The sequence below is a fragment of the Callithrix jacchus genome, chromosome X (assembly GCF_049354715.1).
Source record: "Callithrix jacchus isolate 240 chromosome X, calJac240_pri, whole genome shotgun sequence".
Lineage (NCBI taxonomy): Eukaryota > Metazoa > Chordata > Mammalia > Primates > Cebidae > Callithrix > Callithrix jacchus.
Genome location: NC_133524.1, coordinates 17005072 through 17030939, shown reverse-complemented (window position 1 = coordinate 17030939; position 25868 = coordinate 17005072). Strand labels below are relative to the sequence as shown.

General features: G+C 44.1%; 1 protein-coding gene across 1 annotated transcript in view; it reads right to left on the bottom strand.

Moving 5' to 3' along the window:
- Window positions 1-479: 479 nt before the first annotated feature.
- SYAP1 (synapse associated protein 1) overlaps window positions 480-25868 on the bottom strand; it is a 31708-nt gene continuing 6319 nt past the window's right edge. Inside the window, exons 2-9 of the mRNA XM_002762661.7 lie at window positions 21562-21680; window positions 20667-20733; window positions 14810-14883; window positions 13896-14035; window positions 9244-9392; window positions 7031-7089; window positions 6443-6590; window positions 480-2606 (exon numbers count right to left, since the gene is read on the bottom strand). Coding sequence (XP_002762707.1) covers window positions 2479-2606; window positions 6443-6590; window positions 7031-7089; window positions 9244-9392; window positions 13896-14035; window positions 14810-14883; window positions 20667-20733; window positions 21562-21680 — 884 coding nt within the window. The 3' untranslated portion in view covers window positions 480-2478. The remainder of the gene's footprint in view (window positions 2607-6442; window positions 6591-7030; window positions 7090-9243; window positions 9393-13895; window positions 14036-14809; window positions 14884-20666; window positions 20734-21561; window positions 21681-25868) is intronic.

Genomic DNA, 25868 nt, shown 5'->3' with positions numbered 1-25868 from the left:
GGCTTGAGACCGTGCATTTCTAACAAACTATCAGTGCAGGGCTACACACACTGGTTCCTGAGCCACACTCTGAGTAGTGAGGCATAATCTCCATAGTGTGATGTTCATATTTTGGTATTTTAATCAGTTTTACAGGTTTTCATGTTTGGTATATCTTGTCAGCTAATCCCTAAGCATGTAATAAATACTTAGAAAATTTCCACCAAACATGGTGATGCATTACTTTGATCTTTAAAGGAATAACAACACTTCAGTTACCTGCGTAATTTACTAAAGCAGAACATTTTACTCCTTGATGAATCCATAAAAATACAGCACAACTGTATTCTTACAGTACATACAAAACCTTATTTTATCCTTTTATTTTCACAGAGCAATGAATAATTAAGTTGTTTGTAATGCAATATTATGTAAAATTGAAAGCAATAACTGTCACACACCTCTACTGTCATTTTAGGGTTTTTCTCTTTCTCTGATACTTTTCTGTGTGTTTTTTTCAACATTTTATTTATTTATTTATTTTAAAACAAGGTTTCGCCAAGTTGGTCAGGCTGGTCTTGAACTCCTGACCTCAGGTGATCTGCCCGCCTTGGCCTCCAAAATGCTTGGATAACAGGCGTGAGCCACCACGCCCGGCCCTATTCAACATTTTTCAATAAGAATTTTAGTACATTTGGGCCCGGCGCGATGGCTCACGCCTATAATCCCAGCACTTTGGGAGGCCGAGGCGGGTGGATCATGAGGTCAAGAGATCGAGACCATCCTGGTCAACAAGGTGAAACCCCGTCTCTACTAAAAATACAAAAATTAGCTGGGCATGGTGGTGTGCACCTGTAGTCCCAGCTACTCGGGAGGCTGAGGGAAGAGAATTGCTTGAATCCAGGAGGTGGAGGTTGCGGTGAGCCGAGATCGTGCCATTGCACTCCAGCCTGGGTAACAACAGCGAAACTCCGTCTCAAAAAAAAAAAAAAAAAAGAAAAGAAAAAATCATATTCTATGAACATGTGTAGCAGAATACAGTAGGATTAATCAATAAAGTTCTAGAAGGTGAACTTGGAGGAATACAATTTTATGAAGACTCACAGTTTAAGATAAAGCTAAAACATTTACATGTGGTGATGATTCAAACAAGAACAACAGACTTTAAGGGGAATGGGCTTCTGAAGGTTATTATAATACAAAAGGATGGAAGGTCCTACTTTGTATAAAAACTCTGATGTAAAATTTCTGGTATAGTTTAAAAAGAAAAGAAAGAAAGAAAAGGCCCCAGAGAAAAACAAATGTTTTGCAGTTTTTTGTTTTTTTTTTGAGATTGAGTCTCAGTCTGTTGCCCAGGCTGGAGTGTAGTGGCATGATCTCGGCTCACTGCAACTTCCGCCTCACAGCTTCAAGATTCTCCTGCCTCGGCCTCCCTAGTAGCTGGGATTATAGGTGCCTGCCACCAGGCCCAGCTACTTTTTGTATTTTTAGTAGAGCTGGGGTTTCACTATGTTGGCCAGGCTGGTCTTGAACTCCTGACCTCAGGTGATTTGCCCACCTCAGCCTCCCAAAGTGTTGGGATTACAAGTGTTGAGCCACCATGCCTGGGCTGCACTGTATTTCTTAATGTCAAATTGTGTGGTGTTTATATCATTAAAATCAACTTATTTATTATATATTTCGGCTTTCAGGTGGAATTTTAGAAAATACCTGACAAGCGAATAGTTCTAAAAGTGCTTCCTCTTAAGTTCTTTGGTATAATTTGGTCATTTTGATAGTAATCAACCCATTAAGTATGTGCTTTAACACCCACCTATCAAGGAAAATGGAATGCAGAGTACAGATACTTAGAAAATCACGACTGAGGAATAAATTATATTTTTGACCTCATGGAAAACAGAACTCTTAAAATTTTGCTTATGTTTCTGTGGCAAAGATAGCCATACTGCCTACAAAGCCATCTCTAACTTGATTCATATTAAAGAAATGTTCTACAAAACATCTTTCTGTTTATTAGAAGTAACTGTTCTATATACTTTTTTTTTTGAGACGGAGTTTCGCTCTTGTTACCCAGGCTGGAGTGCAATGGCGCGATCTTGGCTCACCGCAACCTCCGCCTCCTGGGTTCAGGCAATTCTCCTGCCTCAGCCTCCTGAGTAGCTGGGATTACAGGCACGTGCCACCATGCCCAGCTAATTTTTTATATTTTTAGTAGAGACGGGGTTTCACCATGTTGACCAGGATGGTCTGGATCTCTTGACCTCGTGATCCACCCGCCTCAGCCTCCCAAAGTGCTGGGATTACAGGCTTGAGCCACTGCACCTGGCCCTCTATATACTTTTTTAAAGTAGAAGAGGCAAGTTTCCACTTGAAAAAAGGAAAAATTTGAATTTCATAAAGTTATACTCTTTTATACCTTCTGATTCAGTAAGTGTCAACATCTAGAATTTAATGTCAGTTTGGAGACTGTTAAGGATTATTCTTCTCTTTCAGAAACAGCTAATTTTCCTCTTGAAGCATTTTCTCTATTTCCTTATCCCAGTTTTCATCTCGTTTTTCTGATTCTGTCACCACTTCATATTCTTGAAGTTCCTGCTGCAGTTCTTTTTCCCAATCTGCAGAATCCTCTAAAAGAGACAAAGGAGAAGAAAAATATTTTCTCTGAACTCATGATGTTGGGGTTCACAATTCGGTCCATCTCAAATACCTATGTAAAGTCCTAGCTGCCTTAATTTTTAACATCTCAGGCTTCATTACTGTGCGTGCTCATAAAAAGTCATTAAATTTTAACAATGACCAAGTATAAATACAATTAGAAAGATAAATCTTCTTTTTTAACATAATATAGAAGCAAAGGTATCAGATGTCATCAATATATTTTGGGTGTTATTTTGCTTTCCCTATGCCTCTTCTTTTTCTTTAAATGGATAATTGATGGTAGCGAAAGCAGCTAACGTTTATTGAGCACTTACCGAGCTCGGCACTGGCCTAACTGCTTTCTATGTATCAGGCTTTTTATCCTTAGACAGTCCATGGACAAGGTACTACTATTAGCCACATCTTACAGATGGGGAAATAGAGGCTTAGGAGAGTTTAAGCAACTTGTCCAAGATCACAACATTTGACAGCGACAGATAGAAGGATGAAACCACATCTGCAGGCTCCACAGTCTATGCTTAACCACTATGCAGACAAAGATTCTGTCTTCTTAAGAGTGGAGACAGACACCGGGGTCTGAAGTCAGTGTGGGCTCTCTCATGGTGTTCTGGCTGAAGCTCTCACACTGGTCTTCTGTGTTGAGATTTAGAGCTGCAACTTTCCGCCTGGACACTCAGTATACCTGTGTGTGTGTAGGATAATGCATCTGCTATGTCATGTTATAAAATGGTGAGAAAACAAACTATTTAAAAAGTAAAGCTAAGATTCACTTTTTGTCTCTTTTTTTTTGAGACCAAGTCTTACTCTGTCACCCAGACTGGAGTGCAATGGTGCGGTCTTGGCTCACTGCAACCTCCACCTCCCGGGTTCAAGTGATTCTCCCACCTCGGCCTCCTGAGTAGCTGTGATTACAGGCGCCCAGCACCACGCCTCACTAATTTTTGTATGTTTAGTAGAGATGGGGTTTCACCATGTTGGCCAAGCTGGTCTTGAATTCCTGACATCATGATCTCCCCGCCTTGGCCTCCCAAAGTGCTAGGATTACCGGTGTGAGCTACCCCGGCCTGTCTTTCAAAAATAAACCTTAGGGGCCGGGTGCTGTGGCTCACACCTATAATCCCGGCACTTTGGGAGGCTGAGGCGGGTGGATCACGAGGTCAAGAGATCGAGACCATCCTGGTCAACATGGTGAAACACTGTCTCTACTAAAAATACAAAAATTAGCTGGGCATGGTGGTGCGCGCCTGTAGTCCCGGCTACTCGGGAGGCTGAGGCAGGAGAATTGCTTGAACTCAGAAGGCGGAGGTTGTGGTGAGCCGAGATCGTGCCATTGCACTCCAGTCTGGGTAACAACAGTGAAACTCCGTCTCAAAAAAAATAAAAATAAAAATAAAAATAAACCTTAGGGCGGGTGTGGTGGCTGAGATGGGTGGATCACCTGGGGTCAGGAGATCGAGATCAGCTTGACCATCATGGAGAAACCCTATCTCTACTAAAAATACAAAATTAGCCAGGCATAGTGGCTCATGCCTGTAATCCCGGCTATCTGGGAGGCTGAGGCATGAGAATCACTTGAACCCGGGAGGTGGAGGTTGCAGTGAGCCACGACTGTGCCACCACATTCCTGCTTGGGCGACAGAGTGAGACTCCATCTTAAAAAAAAAAAAAAAAAAGACTGTTGGGCTGGGGGTGGTGGCACATGCCTGTCATACTAGCACTTAGGAGACACCAAGGTGGGAGGATTGCACGAGCCCCGAAGTTAGAGATCAGCCTGGGTAATATAGCAAGACTCCATCTCTACAAAAAATTAAAAAAATTAGCCTGGTGTTGTGGCATGTGTCTGTAGTCCCTCCCAGGTACGGTGGAGGCTGAGGTGGGAAGATAGTGTGAGCCTAGGAGTTTGAGGCTGCAGTGAGCTATGCTAGCACTATTGCATTTCAGCCTGGGTGACAGGGTGAGATTCTATCAAAAAGAAAACTGTTTTTTTTTTTTGAGATGGAGTCTTGCTGTGTTGCCTAGGCTGGAGTGCAGTGGTGTAACCTTGGCTCACTGCAACCTCTGCCTCCTAGGTTCAAGCGATTCTCCTGCTTCAGCCTCCTGAAAAGCTGAGACTATAGGCATGTGCCACCACGCCTGGCTAATTCTTTTTTTTTTTTTTTTTTGTATTTTTAGTAGAGATGGGGTTTCACCATATTGGCCAGGCTGGTCTCAAACTCCTGACCTTGTGATCTGCCCACCTTGGCCACCAAAAATGCTAGGATTACAGGCGTGAGCCACTGCGCCCAACCAGAAAACTGTTTTTAAAAGCAGCCTGCTCCTTCCCAGAAGTGATGATCTTTTAGCATGCAGCAGCTGGGAGAAGAATCTTCCATGTACATGTCTACAACTTAGCAGGATGCCAGCTTTTTAAAATTTATTATTATTATTTTGAGACGGAGTGTTGCTGTCACCCAGGCTAGAGTGTAGTGGCGCGATCTCAGCTCACTGCAACCTCTGCCTCCTGGGTTCAAGCGACTGTCCTGCCTCAGCCTCCTCCCAAGTAGCTGGGATTATAGGAGTGAGCCACTGCACTGAGGCCAAAAATTTATTTTATTAATTTTTTTAGAGACAAGGTTTTGTTCTGTGTCCCAGTCTAGAGTGCAGTGGTATGACCATAGCTTACTGTAGCCTTAAAGTCCTGGGCTCAGCCGGGAGCTGTGGCTCACTCTTGTAATCCCAGCACTTTGGGAGGCCAAGGCGGGTGGATCACCTGAAGTCAGGAGTTTAAGATCAGCTTGGTCTGAAACCCCATCTCTAGTAAAAATACAAAAATTAGCCAGGTGTGGTGGTGTACGCCCGTAATCCCAGCCACTCACGAGGCTGAGGCAGGAGAATCGTTTGAACCCGGTAGGCGGAGGCTGTGGTGAGCCGAGATCGTGTCATTGCACTCCAGCCTGGGCTACAGAGCAAGACTCTGCCTCACATTAAAAAAAAAAAAAAAAAAAAAAAGTCCTGGGTTCAAGTGATCCTCCTGCCTCAGCCTCCTGAATAGCTGCAACTATAGGCACGTGACAACATACCAGCAAAATGCCAACTTTTAAAGCAGAAAGCTGGAGGGCAGCATCTCCATGTGCCCAGGGGTACATGCTCTTGCCCCATTCCTGATCACATGTCCTTGGGGCTGAGATGCCCTAGGTGAATTGCTTCACCTCTGAGTCTCAGGTTTTCCCCTTTATATTGGGGGTTTTACCAGAGGAGCTCTACAGTCACACTAGACTCCCAAACCCTTTGATCTGCTTTTGTGAGTGCTTAGGGCAGAGGGACATGGGTGAGGTCTGATCTTGTTTGTTAGACTCCACCTTCTAGTAGAAAACAGAAAATCAATTTTATTTATTCATTTATTTGAGACAGGGTCTTGCTGTCTCCCAAGACCCTGTAATGGGCTGTAATGCAGTAGTGTGATCATGGCTCACTGCAACCTGGACCTCCTGGGCTCAAGCCATCCTCTTACCTCAGCCTCCCAAATAGCTGGGCTCATGGGCCCACGCCACCATGCCCAGCTAATTTTTGTATTTTTGGTAGAGACAGGGTTTCGCTGTGTTGGCCATGCTGGTCTCAAACTCCTGACCTTAAGCAATCCACCTGCCTCGGCACCCCAAAGTGCTGGGATTACAGGCGTGAGCCACTGCGCCCGGCAAGAATCAATTTTGATGCAAAATTTACAACATATTTTTGTACACTGGCTTCAGGATAACAATTTTCTACAATCAGCTTTGGAATTAGGAAGGCAAATGGTTTCTTTGCTTTGATTTGTTTTGTTTTTTACCTTCCAATATGGCTGTCTCCTCTTGCTTTTTGTCAAGCACTAGTTGCTCCATTTCTTTCCTCAGATCTTCCTGATTTAGGTTACAGGCATCAAAGGCATCACTGACAAACTCAGAAACACCTGGGCTAGTAGAAATGTCTTCCTCATCCTGAAATGCAACAAATGAGCTCTTGAAATGGTTTGCTAAGTGACATCTGTGTTATTCTGGTTTTTGATTGTCTGACAATTTACTGCAGTACTATTTTCATTTCTTTTCTCTGTGAGCCGAAAGACAATGAGCACTGCTCTCCAACCTTCTTAACTTGCAGTTGCTTGGTAACCACATGAATTACCTACCACCTGAGGCTATTATTCTCACAGCTTGAATCACTCCAACGTTCTTTCCAATTCCTGATGAGCACATCGAGAATTACACATGCCAGTAAATTGCCCTCAAGTCTCAGCCATAGTTCCCTGACTACTCACGTACCAGATGCTGCTTCTTCCAAACCCATATTGATACATAGTTTTAAATGGTATCAGAAATAGTTAACACAGTTACTTTATTTCCAGATATCAACTACTAGGTACAATGCAAAACTGTATTACCTCTTGAGTTTTAAGCTGAGATTTGATTACAACGGGTGGCGTTTTGGGCCGTACTGCCTCTAAGAAGTGAGAATAAGAGAGACAATAATTGCTTGGTTCAGTTCTGAATACATGTTATAATCACAGTAAAATATCCACAAGTATTTTGATACTAAATAATTTTCAGAAGTAAATTTTTAAGTTATGCTTTCAGCTTTTCTTAAGTTATAAGAAACAGCCAGGGTGAACCCATCTCAATCTCCTATTTTGGGGCTATTTTTATCTATCTATCTACCTATCTATCTCTCTATTTTTAGACATGGGGTGTCACTATGTTGTCCAGGCTGGACCTGAACTTCTGGGCTCAAGTGATCCTCCTGCCTCAGCCTCCTGGGGATATTTTTAACATGTCATCATATTCAATACTCCTTATATAAAACTGTCAGCAGGACTTCAGTGTTAGGAAAATTCACTGAAGAATAGTTCAGTACTTTTTTAGGATAATGAGAATTAAGTTATTTATCAAGTTTGCCTGCTGACATGAGTGCTAGAAAAAGGCAGTCTTTATGGAATACTGTCCACTTTGTTAAATGAGGCAGTATTTGGTAAAATGTCATTTTCAAACAAAATTAACATAAGCTAAAGAATGACAGACAATTGGAATGCATGTTAACATTGACACATAAAATGACGAATTTTCAGGCCCAGTGCCGTGGCTCACGCCTGTAATCCCAGCACTTTGGGAGGCCGAGGCGGGTGGATCACGAGGTCAACAGATGGAGACCATCCTGGTCAACAAGGTGAAACCCCGTCTCTACTAAAAATACAAAAATTAGCTGGGCATGGTGGTGCGCGCCTGTAGTCCCAGCTACTCGGGAGGCTGAGGCAGGAGAATTGCTTGAACTCAGGAGGCGGAGGTTGCGTTGAGCAGAGATCACGCCATCGCACTCCAGCCTGGGTAACAACAGCAAAACTCTGTCTCAAAAAAAAAAAAAAAAAAAAAGATGAATTTTCCTGTGTAGAGCAATTTCACTCCATTTCCCTGACAGTAAGAGCAGTGTCAGAGCCTGTCCTAGTATTCTGTATAATCTGTACCACGGGACATGTTGTTTTGCTTAATCATTTAAAATTCCATTAATTAGGCTGGGTGTGGTGGCTCATACCTGTAATCCCAGCACTTTGGGAGGCCAACATGGGTGTATCACAAGGTCAGGAGTTCCAGACCAGCGTGGCCAACACGCTGAAACCCTGCCTCTACTAAAAATACAAAAATTAGCTGGACATGGTGGCAGGTGCCTGTAGTCCCAGCTACTCGGGAGGCTGAGGTAGAGAATTGCTTGAACCCGGGAGGCAGAGGTTGCAGTGAGCCGAGATGGAGCCACTGCACTCCAGCCTGGGTGACAGAGTGAGACTCCATCTCATAAAAAAGAAAAAAATTTCCATGAATTAAATCAGCCCCCTTCTTATGGGATAAATGTCCAGTTGTAATGAGTACCCGTTATACACAGCAGATACTCACTACAAATTTAAAATATAACACAAAATGTGTTTCTTGTTTTAATTATCATTACAGATTTCAAACAGCTGCCATTAGTGTAAAACACATTCCCCACAACCAGGAGTAAGTTAGTGTCACAATGAGTCCAGTGTTCATCAGTGTGTAGCTCAGAACTAGACAGATCCTTGTAACTTGCAGTGGAATGGTGCTTCGTTCTGCTCTACAGACTATACACACTGAAGAAATATCAGCTTGAAACAAACAAAAAGGAGGCGGACTGAATCAGAGCAGAGGACAGAGTGTAAACAGTCACATGGTTAAGGGCCAACAATGAGAGGTGGGGAAGATGATGGATGTTTGAAAGAGAGATAAAAAGAAAAAACTCGCCAGGCACAATGGCTTATGCCTGTTAAGTCCCAGCTACTCGAGAAGCTGAGGCAGGAGGATCACTTGAGTCTAGGAGTTTAAGGACAGCCTGGGCAACATAGTGAGACCTGTGTCTAAAAATAAAAACAAGGAATGAGAAAGGAGATATAAGCAAAGTAAAGGAAAGCTTGGGGAAGACATGTGTGAGTTGGGTCAGAGAGAAGGCAGGAAGAGAAATGAAGATTCTTCTGGGAGGAGAAGAATTTTTCCCTAAGACAATGACATTTCCGGTACGTATAAGAGGTCAAGCTCATTTGAGCCTCTAAGAATAGCTTTTTCTGTAGAGTGCTGTCTTCTACCCGGAATGTACCTGTCAGTGGCAAATCCTGCTCTCTGCCATTGCTCTTCTCCTCCTTCCCTGCGGCCTGCTGTTGTGCAGCGAGGGCTGTGAGCTGGGCTGACTGCTTAATCAGGGAGACGCGGTAAAAGTAGTTCCTCCAGAACACTTCTTCCTTCACACTTTTAAAGAAAGACAGAACCAAAGCTTGGTTAACAAACAAAAAGACAGCATGTGGAAAAAGGCAAAATTAAAAATGAATAAAAGCGGACAGACAAGAACACATTTGAGAATGCACACAGACAAGTGCATGCAGGGGTTATTTGTCGTAGAGGGGACTGGAGTAGATGATTTGTAGGAGCACTTTCAAAGCTGAGTGAGGTTCAGAGGGAGTTTGTATTGGTTTAAAAAATTTTTTTTTAATTTTTTGAGATAGAATCTCACTCTGTTGCTCAGGCTGGAGTGCAGTGAGCACATTCTCAGCTCACTGAACCTCTGCCTCCTGGGTTCTAGTGAGTCTCGTGCCTCAGCCTCCTGAGTGGGTAGGATTACAGGTGCCCACTACCACACCTGGCTAATTTTTGAATTTGTATTTTTAGTAGACATGGGTTTTTTTTTTTTTTTTTTAAATGGAGTCTTGCTCTGTTGCCAGGCTGGAGTGCAGTGGCGTGATCTCAGCTCACTGCAACCTTCGCCTCCCAGGTTCAAGCAATTCTGCCTCAGCCTCCCGAGTAGCTGGGATTATAGGTACCTGCCACCATGCCCAGCTAATTTTTGTATTTTTAGTAGAGATGGGGTTTCATCATGTTGGCCAGGCTGGTCTCGAACTCCTGAGCTCAGGTGTCTCGCCTGCCTCAGCTTCCCATAGTGCTGGAATTACAGCCATGAGCTGCGGTGCCCAGCCCATATTCACTTTAGAATTGAAAGCTAAACAACAGGATAAACATAACAGCTATCTTCCCCATAGCAGCAAAATACAAGTTACAGAATGGCAATGAAACCTCAGCATTTCTTGGTATCTTAATGGTACCAATACTGCCCTCAGTAGAAGAAAACAGGGCATTGCTGTGAAACTAGCACAGTCAACCCGGGAGACCAGGACTCCACCAATCACTTGCTGTTTCTCAGAGGATTAAATGCTTTCCAGCAGTGAGAAGAAAGCATTGCGGCTGTTGTTCCTTATGAAAGAGAGTGTTTGGCAGCTTGCGAATAATCTGTAACCAGTAAGCGTTAGCAATAAGTGGGAAATGCTTGATAAACAGATTGAAGTGCAGTTCAACCTGAAAACTCTTGGTGCTTCTCAAACTTGCTACCTATGAGAATCACCCGCTGTGATGTGTTGGTGCCCAAGTGGATCAGGTAAGTGTCCACACAGGGGTGGCCTGGAATGGAGAGTGAGAACCAAGCAGGGAGAGAAGGGTGTCTGAGCAGAGGAGTGAGTGGAAGCAAAAATGACAGATTGGTACGTGCATGGGGAATAAGTAAAAATATTAAAGATAGTGGAAACCAGGTTTCTCACCACCAGAGAGGAGAGTTACAAACATGGAAAGGGAGAAAATGAGAATGACGCCTGTCATGAGGTAGCACCATAAACACATGGTTTTTATTCCACAGACACAAATGAGCACACACACATTGCCTGGCTGTGTCCACTGACAGGATGCAGAGCAGTGGCACCCAAATGCCAATGAGCATACCTAGCACCAAGATCTTGCTTTCTAAATACCAAATTTAGATTTTCCACTAAAAGGATCCAGAACTCCCTGGATAAATGACTGATTCCAGCTGGGTGCAGTGGCTCACGCCTTTAATCCCAGAACTTTGGGAGGCCGAGGTGGGTGGATTGCCTGAGCTCAGGAGTTCAAAACCAGCCTGGGCAATACGGTGAAACCCTGTCTCTATCTCTACTAAAATATAAAAAATTAGTCAGGCATGGCAGTGTGCACCTGTAGTCCCAGCTACTCAGGAGGATGAGGCAGGAGAGTTGCTTGAACCTGGGAGGTGGAGATTGCAGTGAGCTGAGATCGCACCACTGCACTCCAGCCTGGGCAAAAAACAAAGACTCCATCTCAAAAAAAAAAAAAAAAAAAAGGCTGATTCCAGGGTTAGAGCGGGGAAAGAACACTTATCTTGTGCCAGAGAGCAAGGAAATGCGCTAAGAAATGAAGAAATGATGGGGATGAGTTAGAAAGACACAAGTCAGCTGGAAGAGTCTCCCACTGGCCAAACTGGTAATATATATATATATATGTTGTTTTTTTTTTTTTGAGACTGAGTTTCGCTCGTTACCCAGGCTGGAGTGCAATGGCACAATCTCGGCTCACCGCAACCTCTGCCTCCTGGGTTCAGGCAATTCTCCTGCCTCAGCCTCCTGAGTAGCTGGGATTACAGGCACGTGCTACTGTGCCCAGCTAATTTTTTATATTTTTAGTAGAGACGGGGTTTCACCATGTTGACCAGGATGGTCTCGATCTCTTGACCTCGTGATCCACCCGCCTCAGCCTCTCAAAGTGCTGGGATTACAGGCTTGAGCCACTGTGCCCGGTCTATTTTTTTTTTTTTTTGAGACAGGGTCTCACTCTGTCACCCAGGCCAGAGTGCAGTGGCGTTAACATGGTTCACTGTAGCCTCGACCTCCCCGGCCCAGGTGATCTTCTGCGTCAGCCTCCCAAGTAGCTGAGACTATAGGCACAGTCCACCATGCTCGCCTGACTTTTTATAGAGATGAGGTTTCACCATGTTGACCAGGTTAGTCTTGAACTCCTGGGCTCAAGTGATCCTCCCAACTCAGCCTCCTAAAGTGCTGGGATTACAGGTATGAGCCACCACGCCTGGCCTCAAATTGGTAATAATTTCAGCATTAAAATAAACAATAGCATCAGATTATAACCCACTGTATGAGTCTATACAAATATAAATACATGAATACATGGAAAGTCTGATGAACAGAATATTCAGTTTCAAAGTATTTCCCAGCAAAATTCTAATTACGTTCAAAGAGGAAAAGAGTAACTTTACAGTCAAGAAACCTGGCAAACACCACCTTCATCAAATGACCCAAGTATGAACAGTTATGGGACAAATGGCTGCATGTGCCACCACACAGCCTGCAACAGATAGAAGGAGACTGACGAGACATGAAAACCAAATGTAACCTGTGAGTGTGAACTGGGCTCTTTTGCTAAAAAGGACATTATTGGGATGAATGGAAAAACCTCAATAGGGCCTGAGAATGAGATGGTAATAATGTGGCAATGATCATTTGCTGATTTGGATGGGCACACTGTGGTCATGTAGAATGCTTGTATAACACTATAGCATTTGGGAGTGATGGGACATCAAGGTTTCAAGTGATTTGGAGGAAAGTTCTTTATATTGTACCTTCAATTTTTCTGTAAGTTTGTGTTTCAGAATAATAGCAAAAATAATCCATTGATAACTGTGCTCACTTCAGAGCAACTAAATAAAAATCTTGAGGGTTGAATACAAAAAAACAAAAATAAATAAAAACAAAATGGGCCAGGCATCATGGCCTACATCTGTAATCCGAGTGCTTTGCGAGGCCAAGGCAGGAGGAATGCAAGATCAGGAGTTTGAGACCAGCCTGGGCAATATAATGAAATCACATCTCTGCAAAAAATATAAAAATTAGCCGGATATGGTGGCATGTGCCAGTAGTCCCAGCTACTTGAGAGGCTGAGGCAGGAGAATCATTTGAACCCAGGCTGGAATGCCAGTGGCATGATCGTGGCTTACTGCAGCGTCAACCTCCCAGGCTCAGGTAATCCTCTCACCTTAGCTTCCTGAGTAGCTGGGACTACAGGTGTGTACCACCATGCCTGGCTAATTTTTTATTTTTTTGTAAAGATGGTGGTCTTACTATGTTGCCCAGGCTGGTCTCAAACTCGTCCTCACACAATCCTCCCGCCTCAGCCTCCCCAAGTGTTGAGATTACAGGCATTGGCCACCACACCTGGCTGAAAAAGGGAGTCTTTCAAGAGAAATGTAACTCACGTCCTCAGAGAACAGTAAAACATCACACCCATATGACAACGTTAAGAGAAAGGGAACCGAATCAGAAAGAACGCAGACTTCAAATATGCAACAGCTTCAATACAAGGGACTGGACTAGAAGAGGCACGGAAGAGCTTGAGACAGAATATTCAAGGGAGGCAGCAGCAGGGAAAGCAGCCCCTGCTGGCTGCAGTACCAGGGAAGGCTCCCAGAATGCATCGTGCATGCGCCGGAGCCTACAGGACAAACTGGGATTTGTGGAGCACAGAGGGGCCTTCAGAGGAAAAGCCTTGGAAAAGAGAGCAGAAACACTGCCGAGGGAGGGCAGAGCCTGAATGGAAAATGCAGTCAGCTTGGGAAAAGGATCCTGATGAGCCCCAGAGACCTGAATGTGATTCAGGGTGATGCAGCATGTTTGTGGTTTCTGTAGGGAAAGGTGTTCTACCTTGTAACTGGGGTAGAAAAGCACACTTCATCTCCACTCTGTGTTTCCTGTCAAGTCAGCCCTTGGTTTTGGTTCTAGGTGCCCTGACCAGGGGAGCTGTTGAAGGTTCGCAGGGCCTGCTTTTATGAACAGATAGAGACCCTTCGGGCCCCTTCCGGCCCCTTCCATGGTTACGTGGTGATTCCGAGCGCATAAATGAGGAAATGCTGGAGAACACCCCGCTTACAGTTTAGGAACCAGGGCGAATCTCATCCTGCTCAGCAGTTCATCCTCCTGGAGCATGACCAGGGCCACGGGGTACATCTGATCAAAGTCGAAATTAAATTGCACGCCAGCTGGAGGGTCACGAAGGAAATTCCTCTTGTCCTTTGACAAAAAAAAAAAAAAAAGAAAAAAACACAAGGCATTCCAAAAAATGCAATTAATACATAACAATGTTGTTTTTTTTTTTAATTTTATTTTTGTTTTGGGATGGAGTCTTGCTCTGTCGTCCAAGCTGGAGTGCAGTGGTGCAATCTCAGCTCACTGCAACCTCTGACCCCTGGGTTCAAGCAATTCTCCTGCCTCAGCCTCCCAAGTAGCTGGGATTACAGGCATGCCCTACCATGCCTGACTAATTTTTGTATATTTAGTGGAGACAGGATTTCACCCTGTTGGCCAGGCTGGTCTCAAACTCCTGACCTCAAGTGATCCGCCTGCCTTGGCCTCCCAAACTGCTGGAATTATAGGCGTGAGCCACTGCACCTGGCTGAGACTATTTCTCTCAAAACAAAAACAAAACAAAACATTAAATTAAAAATTTTGGCTGGGCGTAGTAGCTCACCCCTGTAATCCCAGCACTTTGGGAGACCAAGGTGGGTGGGTGGATTGCTTAAGGTCAGGAGCTCGTGACCAGCCTCGCCAACATGGTGAAACCCTGTCTCTGCTAAAAACACAAAAATTAGCCGGGTGTGGTAGTGCATGCCTGTAATACCAGCTACTCTGGAGGCTGAGGCAGGAGAATTTCTTGAACCCGGGAGGCAGACGTTGCAGTGAGCTGAGATTGCACCATTGCACTCCATCCTGGGTGACAGAGCAAGACTCTGTCTCAAAAAAAACAAAAGAAAGTATGATCTATCTGGGGTACCACAAGGTACTTACAGCTGATAAGGCCAAAATCTGTTGTTGAATTGTTTCTTCATCATTAGTGTCAACCCATGGGGGCACAGCTGCTTCTATAGTTTTTAATGGCAAAGAAAAAAAGAGAAAAAAATAGGTCGCGATGGTTACGCTGCAATTTATGATGTCAAAGCATGGAAGTTTCTGCATGACCACTAGAAATGGCAGTTTACCAGTAAGTTCCAAATACGAACATTAACCCTAATTACCAGACTTATTCTTATGGGTTGTATGCATATATGCATTTGGTAAAAAAATAACTCTACTTGAGGCCAGCATGGTGGCTCACACTTGTAATCCCAGCATTTTGGGAGGCTGAGGTGGATAGATTACTTGAGCCCAGGAGTTAGAGAGCAGCTTGGGTAACATGATGAAACCCTGTCTCTACAAAAAACATACAAAACTTAGCCAGACATTGTGGCTCATGCCTGCAGTCCCAGTTACTTGGGAGGCTGAGGTGGGGGGATCACCTGAACCCAGGAGTTGAGGCTGTAGTGAGCTGTGATTGTGCCACTGCATTTCAGCCTGGGTGACAGAGTGAGACCGTGTCTCCAAAAACAAAAAACAAAAACACTCTACTTAAATGATACAGTAGAGAAACTGGACCACAGTTTAATCAAGTGATCAAAATCAACATCACCAATGAGGGAGAGATGAATATTGTGGGCCTCCAGATGTGCTATCTCGGGAAGGACACATCATCACCTATGTAATATTCTGGCCAAAAATCCATAATCTGAATCTAGTCATGAGAAAATATCAGCTAAAGCCTGAATGAGGAAGAATCTATTAAAAAAATGAAGAGCAGTATTCTTCAAAAACATTAATATCATAAAAGACAAAGAAAAGTTGTTGGAATGTTCCAGATTAAAGAAGGCTAAGAGAGACAAAGAATACAATACCTTATCCTCAATTGGATCCTATACTGAGGGGAAAAATGTTATAAAGGACATTATGAGGTCAACTAACAAAATTAACTGATGAACAGTAAAGTATTGCATCAATGTGAATTTCCTAATGCAGTAACTATACTACGATTATGAAAGAGAATATCGCTAATTTTTAGCAAATGTGTACTGAACATTTGTGTACACAACAAGAAAAGGTCGGCTGGGTATGGCAGCTCATGCCTGTAATCCCAGCACTTTGGGAGGCCGAGGCAGGCAGATCACCTGAAGTCAGAAGTTCGAGGCCAGCCTCGTCAACATGGCAAAGCCCTGTCGCTACTAAAAATACAAAAATTAGCAGAGGGTGGTGGGATGCTTCTGTAATCCCAGCTACTCGGGAGGTTGAGGCATGAGAATCACTTCAACCCAGGAGGTGGAGGTTGTGGTGAGCCGAGATCACACCATTACATTCCAGCCTGGGAAACAACAGCAAAACTCCATCTCAAAAAAAAGAAAAGAAAAGCAAAAGAATAGCCGGGCGCGGTGGCTCAAGCCTGTAATCCCAGGACTTTGGGAGGCCGAGACGGGTGGATCACAAGGTCAAGAGATCGAGACCATCCTGGTCAACATGGTGAAACCCCGTCTCTACTAAAAATACAAAAAATTAGCTGGGCATGGTGGCGTGTGCCTGTAATCCCAGCTACTCAGGAGGCTGAGGCAGGAGAATTGCCTGAACCCAGGAGGCGGAGGTTGCGGTGAGCCGAGATCGCGCCATTGCACTCCACTCTGGGTAACAAGAGCGAAATTTTGTCTCAAAAAAAAGAAAAGCAAAAGAAAAAAAGGGCACACACACAGACATTAAGAACTGGAGAGAAGGAGAGAATGATAAGGCAAACAGAATAAAACCAGAGCAATCTAGGTACTAGTATATGGGTGTTCTCTATATTCTTTTTATTCTTGTGACTCTTCTGTAAGTTGAAATTTTTTCCAAATAAAAAGATTTTTAGGCTGGGCATGGTGGCTCAAGCCTATAATCCCAGCACTTTGGGAGGCCAAGGCTGGTGGATCATGAGGTCAAGAGATCAAGACCATCCTTGGCCAACATGGTGAAACTCTGTCTCTACTAAAAATATAAAAAAAATTAGCTGGGCTTGGTGGTGTGCGCCTGTAGTCCCAGCTACTCAGGAGGCTGAGGCAGGAGAATTGCTTGAACCCAGGAGGTGGAGGTTGCAGTAAGCCGAGATTGTGCCACTGCACTCCAGCCTGTCACCTGGCGACAGAGTGAGACTCTGTCTCAAAAACAAAAAAAAAAAAAGATTTTTAGAAAGTTACTTTAAAAGATCAAAGAAAAGGCCAGGTGCGGTGGCTCACAAGGTCAAGAGATCGAGACCATCCTGGTCAACAAGGTGAAACCCTGTCTCTACTAAAAATACAAAAATTAGCTGGGCATGGTGGTGCGCGCCTGTAGTCCCAGCTACTCGGTAGGCTGAGGCAGGAGAATTGCTTGAACCTGGGAGGTGGAGGCTGCGGTGAGCCAAGATCGTGCCATTGCACTCCAGTCTGGGTAACAAGAGTGAAACTCCATCTCAAAAAAAAAAAAGAAAGAAAAGAAAAATGAGTAAGCTTTTTCTGGAGTTAAAAAAGAAAGTTACTATATTTGATTCATGACAAAAGGTGATGTTGTAAGACAGGTGATTAGGAATAAGAAGAGGGTTTTCAGGAGCTAACAAAAAAAAATGAAAGAAATGGACAAGTGGGAGGCAGTAAACAAAAGGGCTGGAATCAAATCCTCAGTGAGCCACCAGCAGCTAAATGCTGGGAATGCCAAGATCTAGCCCATGTTTTCTGAGACTCACAAGATAGAGGTGATTAGAATTCAGCACTGTAAATGCTGTGCCAGGTGACAAATGACAACCTTCTAGAGAGGTAAGACCTACAAGATTTTCTGGTGACCCAGGAGCCCAATCTTGGACAAGGAAGAGGTCAGTGGCGGATGGGGGTGGGGGTGTTCAGAGTGGAAACAAAGACAAAGCAAGCTCATCTGAGGATCTCTCCCACGTGAGCAGCGTGGAGCAGGGAGATCGGCACGGAAGACACAGAGGCAGGGGGCCCTTAATAGCCTCATTCCGCAGCCCCCAGTGGCAAGATTAGAATGGAAAGCAGGAGTCATAAAGTGTGGACTAATTCATAAGCCACTCAATCGCCCCTGATGCCGTAACACTAGATTCTAGCCCCACTGGTCTTGCAACACAAAGTGAAAAGGCAAATCTTGCAAAACACATGGTGTTTCAGGAAGTCAAAATAAAGTGACATGGGAGAGTGGCCTGCATCACCACAAAGCAAACAATAAGGAAGACCTGGCAGTTAGGGCGCCTATGCCTGAAGGAAACACAAGGCTGGTTACCCAGCGAGTCCTTTAAAAGAGAATGATTTGATCCCAGCTACTCGGGAGGCTGAAGCAGGAGAATCACTTGAACCTGGGAGGCAGAGGTTGCAGTGAGCCGAGAAGGCCACTGTACTCCAGCAGATTGGGTGACAGAGAGAGAGACTCTGTTTCAAAAAAAAAAAAAAGAATGATTTGAAAACCAAAGTGGCAATTAAGGCAGGCCCTTGGGAGAGCGAATGCTTTGCTGTCTTGGAATATTTTGGCAGAAATAATCCCTTTACTATTATTCTCCAAGTTAGAGGGAAGACATATCCTATCACAAGCCCACTGAAAGAAAAGTTACGTATATGTGTGGATGGACACAGATGGATGGCCAGATAGGGCACATGCTTCATTCTTTGGCTTGTCCCAAGCCAGGGAATGGTGGCAATTATAACTCAAATTCTATTCATGATAAGATAATCTAAACATATTTGCACACTTTAAAGAAAAAAATTAGGGTAAAGCCCCAAAACATTTTTTCTCACACACTTAAGTCTCCATTCCAATTCTCTTCACCTTGGGTAGTCTCTCCTGGTGCTATTTATGCTCAGATGAGGCCCTCCTAAGGCCCAAGATACTGGTATGAGGAGATGCTCCCCACCCCCAGTTCCTCTGAAATTACCCCAAGGACGCTTTTTAGTCATCTTCTCTCTAGGCCAGTTTCCTTATCTGGAAAAGGGAGGTAACAGTAAGTACTTCATAGTTACTGTGATTATGAAGTGAAGAAAAGGAAGGAAATTTTCCCCAGATAACGCACTTGTGTTCCCTTTCCTCTTTCTACATGTCCCCGTCTCTGGGATGTCTAATGCACCTCAAAACTGAAGTTGCCGCCAAAGCTTCCACCCCTATGCCTCACAGTTCCTGTCTCAGAGGCATCAGTTCCTACAGCGGGTCCCCAAGCCAGGATCACTTTTGCTGCTTCCGAATAATCACTAAGTGATGACAGCTTGTATCCCTCACTTGTCTAAGACAGTTGCTTCATGCTGTTGAGTTTACCTAGGTGCAAGTATGCCTGATGGAAACTCCTCATGGGATTAACTGTGGCACAACTGGAACAGAATTGTTTTCTACTACTTTTTTTTTTGAGACAGGGTCTCACTGTGTAGCCCAGGCTGGAGTACAGTGGCATGATTATAGCTCACTTCAGCCTCAAACTCCTAAGCTCAAGCAGTCCTCCTGCCTCAACCTCCCAAGTAGCTGGGACTACAGGTGTGCACCACCACATCCACCTGGCTAATTTTTTTTTTTGAGACGGAATCTTGCTCTTGTTGCGCAGGCTGGAGTGCAATGGTGCAATCTCAGCTCACCACAATCTCTGCCTCCCAGGTTCAAGCGATTCTCCTGTCTCAGTCTCCCAAGTAGCTGGGACTACAGGCATGTGTCACCACGTTTGGCTAATTTTGTATTTTTAGTAGAGATGGGGTTTCTCCATATTGGTCAGGCTAGTCTCGAACGCCCAACCTCAGGTGATGCACCTGCCTCGGCCTCCAAAGTGCTGTGATTACAGGCGTGAGCCACTGCACCTGGCCTAATTTTTTTTTTTTTGTAGAGATAGGGTCTCACTATGTTGTCCAGACTGGTCTCAAACTTCAGGCTAAAGCGATCCTCCTGCCTTGTCTTCCTAAGTGTTGAGATTACAGTTATACTACTTTTGCCCAATTCAAAGACACAAGGCTGGTTTTGTGTTTGGATGCTACCAAATGGTAAGAGTAGGCATGCCGAGGCCTTATAACTTCAAAAATTTAAAAAGTCACCTGTCAGTAATATATTAAGTTCTCCAAACACCTGTGACTCTTTATGGCCCTCTGTCATTGCAGGTGTGGTCACTCGCCTCCCTGGAAAGCTCTTTCATTTTTTCTCCTGAAGAGATGGGAAGGGAGCCACCACTTGCTAAATGGCTGTCATGTGCATACTGTATGCTGTGCTGGGCATGTGGTGGAAAGTCAGAACTGAGGCCAGGCTCAGTGGCTCACACCTGTAATCCCAGCACTTTGGGAGGCCAAGGCTGGTGGATCACGAGGTCAGGAGTTTCAGACCAGCCTGGAAAACATGGTAAAACTCCATCTCTACTAAAAATAAAAAAAGAAAAAGAAAAAATAGCTGGGCGTGGTGGCTTGTGCCTATAATCCCAGCTATTTGGGAGGCTAAGGCAGAATTGCTTGAACCCAGAAGGCAGAAGTTGCAGTAAGCAGAGATCATGCCACTGCACTCCAACCTGGGAGACAGAGCAAGACTCTGCCTCAGGGGAAAAAAAAAGGAAGTCAGAACTGAAAGCTCACTTGCCTCTTTCACAGCCAGCTCTCCAGAGAGGCCGGCACTGGCAGGCCTCACCCAAAAACAATCTACTCCCTTCCTTTAAATCATGGAAGCTTATGGGTTTGTCTCCCTCACTAGTCTTTGCCCTTCCCAAAGGATGGGGCCATTGCATATGCATGTTTGTGTTCTCGGAGCCACAGTGTGGTAGCTAGCACATAACAGGTGCTCAGTAAAACTTGGCAGGTTAATTAAGAAACCTACACCATACCTGACTTCTTTGTATGTTGTTCTTCAACAAATTTTTTCTGTTCCTTCTGAAAATCTCCTATAATTGTCTGTTAAAAAAAATACATAGTCAAATTAAATAGCAGTACATCCAAGGTTTAATTGATAACTTCCTCAGTTCGAATATTTACCAACATAAACAAAATGCTATAGGCCCATTGCAAAAAAACAAACTCACTCCTTAGAGTCTTAAAAGGGTTGTTCCTAATGAGCTAAGACCTTAGTCAGATGATGCAAAGCCATAAATATATCCCCAAACAGTTATAAAGTTAAACTCATAACATGAAAAGTTGGCCAGGCATGGTGGCTCATGCCTGTAATCCCAGCACTTTGTAGGGGTGAGGCAGGTGGATCACTTGAGGCCAGGAGTTCAAGACCAGCTTGGCCAACATGGTGAAAACCCATCTCTACTAAAAATACAAAAAGTGGCCAGGCGTGGTGGCGCATGCCTGTAATCCCAGCGACCTGGGAGGCTGAGGCAGGAGAGCTGCATGAATCCAGCAGGCAGAGGTTGCAGTGAGCTGAGATTGCACTACACTCCAGCCTGGGTGACAGAGTATGACACTGTCTCAAAATGAAAAAACCAAAAAATAAAAAAAAACCCACAAAACATGAAAAGTTTAGTATAACCCCAAAGTATCAACGTATTGCTTGTAATATATTAAAATAAAAACCAGTTATTTAAATAAAGTACTGTAATTTATATTATGCTTACTTGTTACATAAAGAGAGGAAAAAATCAAGAATCTCAACAATTAACATTTTTATCAAAATATGATATTCTACTCAGGTTAAAAAATATTCATAAGAAGAAGAAACAATCAAGAGTAAACAACGAATTTCATACATTTCTACTCCCAAAAGATAACTGAATGTACCTTGTCAATGATGTCATCGATTTTTCCTTCTTCTACGGATTTCTTTATCGTTTGTGCTGTTTCAGCAACTGATTCAGTTATCTTTTTTGTGGCGGCAGATGCAAAGTTAAATAGATAGTCTGTAAAGAAAAGAAAGAAAGAGTAAAACCACACATACACAAAATAATCTGTGGTTATTATGTTTGAGATTTTTCCCTTAAAGAGATCTCGTAAGAATCTAAAGCATTATGGCATATTCCTTGTTCATAAGGACCCGAAACAAGGAATGAGAAGTACTGACAGTGTTGAAAAACACCACCGGCCGGGCGCGGTGGCTCAAGCCTGTAATCCCAGCACTTTGGGAGGCCGAGGCGGGTGGATCACGAAGTCAAGAGATCGAGACCATTCTGGTCAACATGGTGAAACCCCGTCTCTATTAAAAATACAAAAAATTAGCTGGGCATGGTGGTGCATGCCTGTAATCCCAGCTACTCAGGAGGCTGAGGCAGGAGAACTGTCTGAACCCAGGAGGCGGAGGTTGCGGTGAGCCGAGATCGCGCCATTGCACTCCAGCCTGGGTAACAAGAGCGAAACTCCGCTCAAAAAAAAAAAAAAAAAAGAAAAAGAAAAACACCACCTTCTTGGTGGACTAGCCAACTCTACTGGGCCTTTCATTCATCTCTTTGGGTTTTTTTTTTTTTTTTTGAGACTGTGTTTCGCTCTGTGACCAAGCTGGAATGCAGTGGCGCAATCTCGGCTCACCGCAACCTCCGCCTCCCGGGTTCAAGCGATTCAACTGCCTCAAGCCTCCTGAGTAGCTGGGATTACAGGCGCCTGCCACCACACCTGGCTAATTTTTGTATTTTTAGCACAGACAGGGTTTCACCATGTTGGCCAGGCGGGTCTTGAACTCCTGACCTCAGGGGATCTGCCCGCCTTGGCTGCCCAAAGTGTTGGGACTACATGCGTGAGCCACCATGCCTGGCCTCACTCATGTCTTTCAAATACCCTTAGCATACTCCTCTCAGTAGCTGCTTCAAACTTTTCTTGCTCTTCTCAAGTCTCTGGTTCTAATGTATCTCAGTAAATCATCCACCCACCTATTTTGCCAATAAGAACAAGGCTCCTTTACACATTCCTTCCTTTCTAGATCTCATATACGCCATCTTTGTTTTCTTCTCTTCCCCTCCTGTTCAAAGAAAAAATGCCCCTCCTTTCCCAGATTAACATGTCCCATGATAAATCTGCAGGAATTAAAAAAAATAAATAGAAATCTTGGCAAGCCCTAATAGAAACAGAAATCTTTCTTTCTTCTTTTTGACATGAAGTCTCACTCTGTCACCTGGGCTGGAATGTAGTGGCACGATCACAGATGTCAGTTCACTGCAACCTCTGCCTCCTAGATTCAAGTGATTCTTGTGCCTCAGCCTCCTGAGTAGCTGGGATTACAGGCGCCTGCCACCATATCTGGCTAATTTTTGTATTTTTAGTACAGATAGGGTTTTGCCATGTTGGCCAGGCTGGTCTTGAACTTCTGACCTCAAGTGATCCACCTGTTGCAGCCTCCCAAAGTGCTGGGATTACAGGCGTGAGCCACTGAGCCTGGTCTAGAAATCATTCTTTCTTTTTTTTGAGACGGAGTTTCGCTCTTGTTACCCAGGCTGGAGTGCAATGGCGCGATCTCGGCTCACCACAACCTCTGCCTCCTGGGTTCAGGCAATTCTCCTGCCTCAGCCTCCTGAGTAGCTGGGACTACAGGTACGTGCCACCATGCCCAGCTAATTTTTTGTATTTGTAGTGGAGACAGGGTTTCACCATGTTGACCAGGATGGTCTCGATCTCTTGACCTCATGATCCACCCGCCTCAGTCTCCCAAAGTGCTGGGATTACAGGCTTGAGCCACCGTGCCTGGCCTGAAATCATTCTTAATAATAATGAGCAAATATGTAGAACAAGATTAAAAGTGGAACCCACAAAACTTCCATTTTTTATAAAACAAAGCCACAAAATTAGCTTTCTAGAAGACCTGAAAAAAGGTATGTGTCAAGGTTCTATTGCACTATAAGGGCTATATCATTTCAAAGTCCACATCCTACAGAATCCAGGCTGCTGAAAGAGACTTGATGCAGGTCTTGAAGCTGGACCTGCCGAGGGATGCTTCCAAGCAACTGACATCCTCTTCTCATGAGAAATCTCTGGCACATTAGGGCAGTCTTGCCTCTCTTACTTACACCTGTTGAAGGGGCAGGCAGGTAGAGAAGGTCCCATAAGAATGGCAAAGGGAGATCTGCACACCAGATTCCATCCTCACTCTGTGTGTGGTATTACTTCCAGGAAACCAGCAGGCTGTACAGGTGTCTGGAAGCCAGTGATACTATGTCTCCATCTGAATGACCCTTTCACCACCTTCCCTTTAACAGTTTCCTTCCTCCCATTAAGTCTGGTAGTGTTTATCTGTCAATCCCATCAAAACACCCCTAGGACATACCACAGGAAGCTATTTGGTACTTACCTCTGGTCTAGTTCTCATCATTCTCCTTCCTCCTAGTCTATATTCATATGATCACATGGAAATTCTTTAGTACCTCCAAGGAGGCCTCCTTGGTTTGAAATATTTTTGCCTACCCTCTATTGGGCTAACTCACTACATGCTGTGGGTCTCTACTTAAATACCGCTTCTCCTTAGGAAATATTCCCTTGACTAGGATGGATGTCCTGAGATGTGCTTCCTCCGTATATCCTGTGTTTTGAAGACTGCTGCCTGATCAACAATCTTCAAAACACTCTACCAATTACTTGGTGAATGTCTTCTCAGCCAGACTGAAAGCTCATGCTTAGCCTCATGAGGGCAGGGACCCAGGCTGTCTGATTCACCACTGTATCCCCAGTGGATGACCAGTACGTACTTGTTGAATGGATGAATGGGGAGTGACAGAACAAATGCTGAGCTTGAGGGAAATCACTCCTTTCTCTTTAGTTATGACTACTCTATTTGTACAGAGTAGTATGATAAAATGGGTAGACAGTCCCACTACTTTGTAAAACTGCGGCAGGCCAGGTCTCACTAACGTAGGCCTTCATCACAACTGTTTCAGTACTGACTGAGTGGTTAAGGTAAATGTTAAAAGCCAGTGACCTTATATAAAGGCTGGAATGTAACAGAAGCCCACCAAGAGTTTTCCTTAGGCCTTCCCTGAACCTTAAAGCATGATTAAACAAGATTTATTGGGGGTCTGAAGAAACTCCCCAAACCTCCGTGATACAGCAGGAGACAAGATAAGGGTAATCACCTCGGCACCTGGACCCATTTAGATTAGTAAATTTACTAAGGCTCCAGAGGAAGGTCTTCAGGACTCAGACCTTAGTTACAGGTAAAAATAAGTCAGTCACTTCTGTCTTTAGATGAATGCACACTTAACACACACACATATAGCTTAGAAGGTATATAAGTTCTAGAAAACTTTGTAATTTTGAGTTTGTCTGGTGATAATTTCCAGGCCTTCTCCCTGTAACTGGTTACAGAAATAAAAAAACCTCTCTTCCTCCCCAGTTCATCTGAATCTCATTATTGGGCTACGAGAAATAGCCCCACCCTCAGTTTGGTCCAGGAACAGAACCATGCTTTGCAGTCAGAGAAAGAAATCTGAAGTTCCCAAAGAGGGTTCTTTTGGAAATAAATTCCTTTTAACTAACATTTCCTCAGAAACATATTTTGAATTCAAACCATCATTTTTATTCCAAGGGAGAAATGTCATTTAAAAACTGGTATTTTAGCATAATCTTCTAATCCTCAGTTAGATTTCAATGACTTTGTGGGTGGAGTTTACTGAACACTGAATATTCCAGAAAGCACAGTTCTTGCCCTGAAGGAATGTCCATCTCTAAGGCAAAACAAATAGAGAATCAAAGACAACAAGAAAAACAAGACTATTCATTAGGCAGATGTGGCAGCATGGAGGGAGGACCATCTCCGGAGAGTTATTAGAGTGGCCTGGGAGCGAGAAGCAGAGCATGACGAGATTTTCAGGGGGGAAGCCCACAAAGACAAGTGATGTATTAATTTTCCAAAGAGATCAGCTGACACCAAGTTAAAGACAGCTTTTATTTTTATTTTTGTATTTTTATTATTATTATTATTTTATAGAGATGGGGGTCTCACTATGTTGTCCAGGGTAGGGTGTTCTCAAACTCCTGAGCTCAAGAAACCACCCACCTTGGCCTCCCAAAGTGTTGAGATTACAACAGTAAGCCACTGTGCCGGGCCAAAGATAGTTTTATAACTGGCTAGGAAAAACTGAAACTAAGATAGGAGTTAACAGAAAGTACCA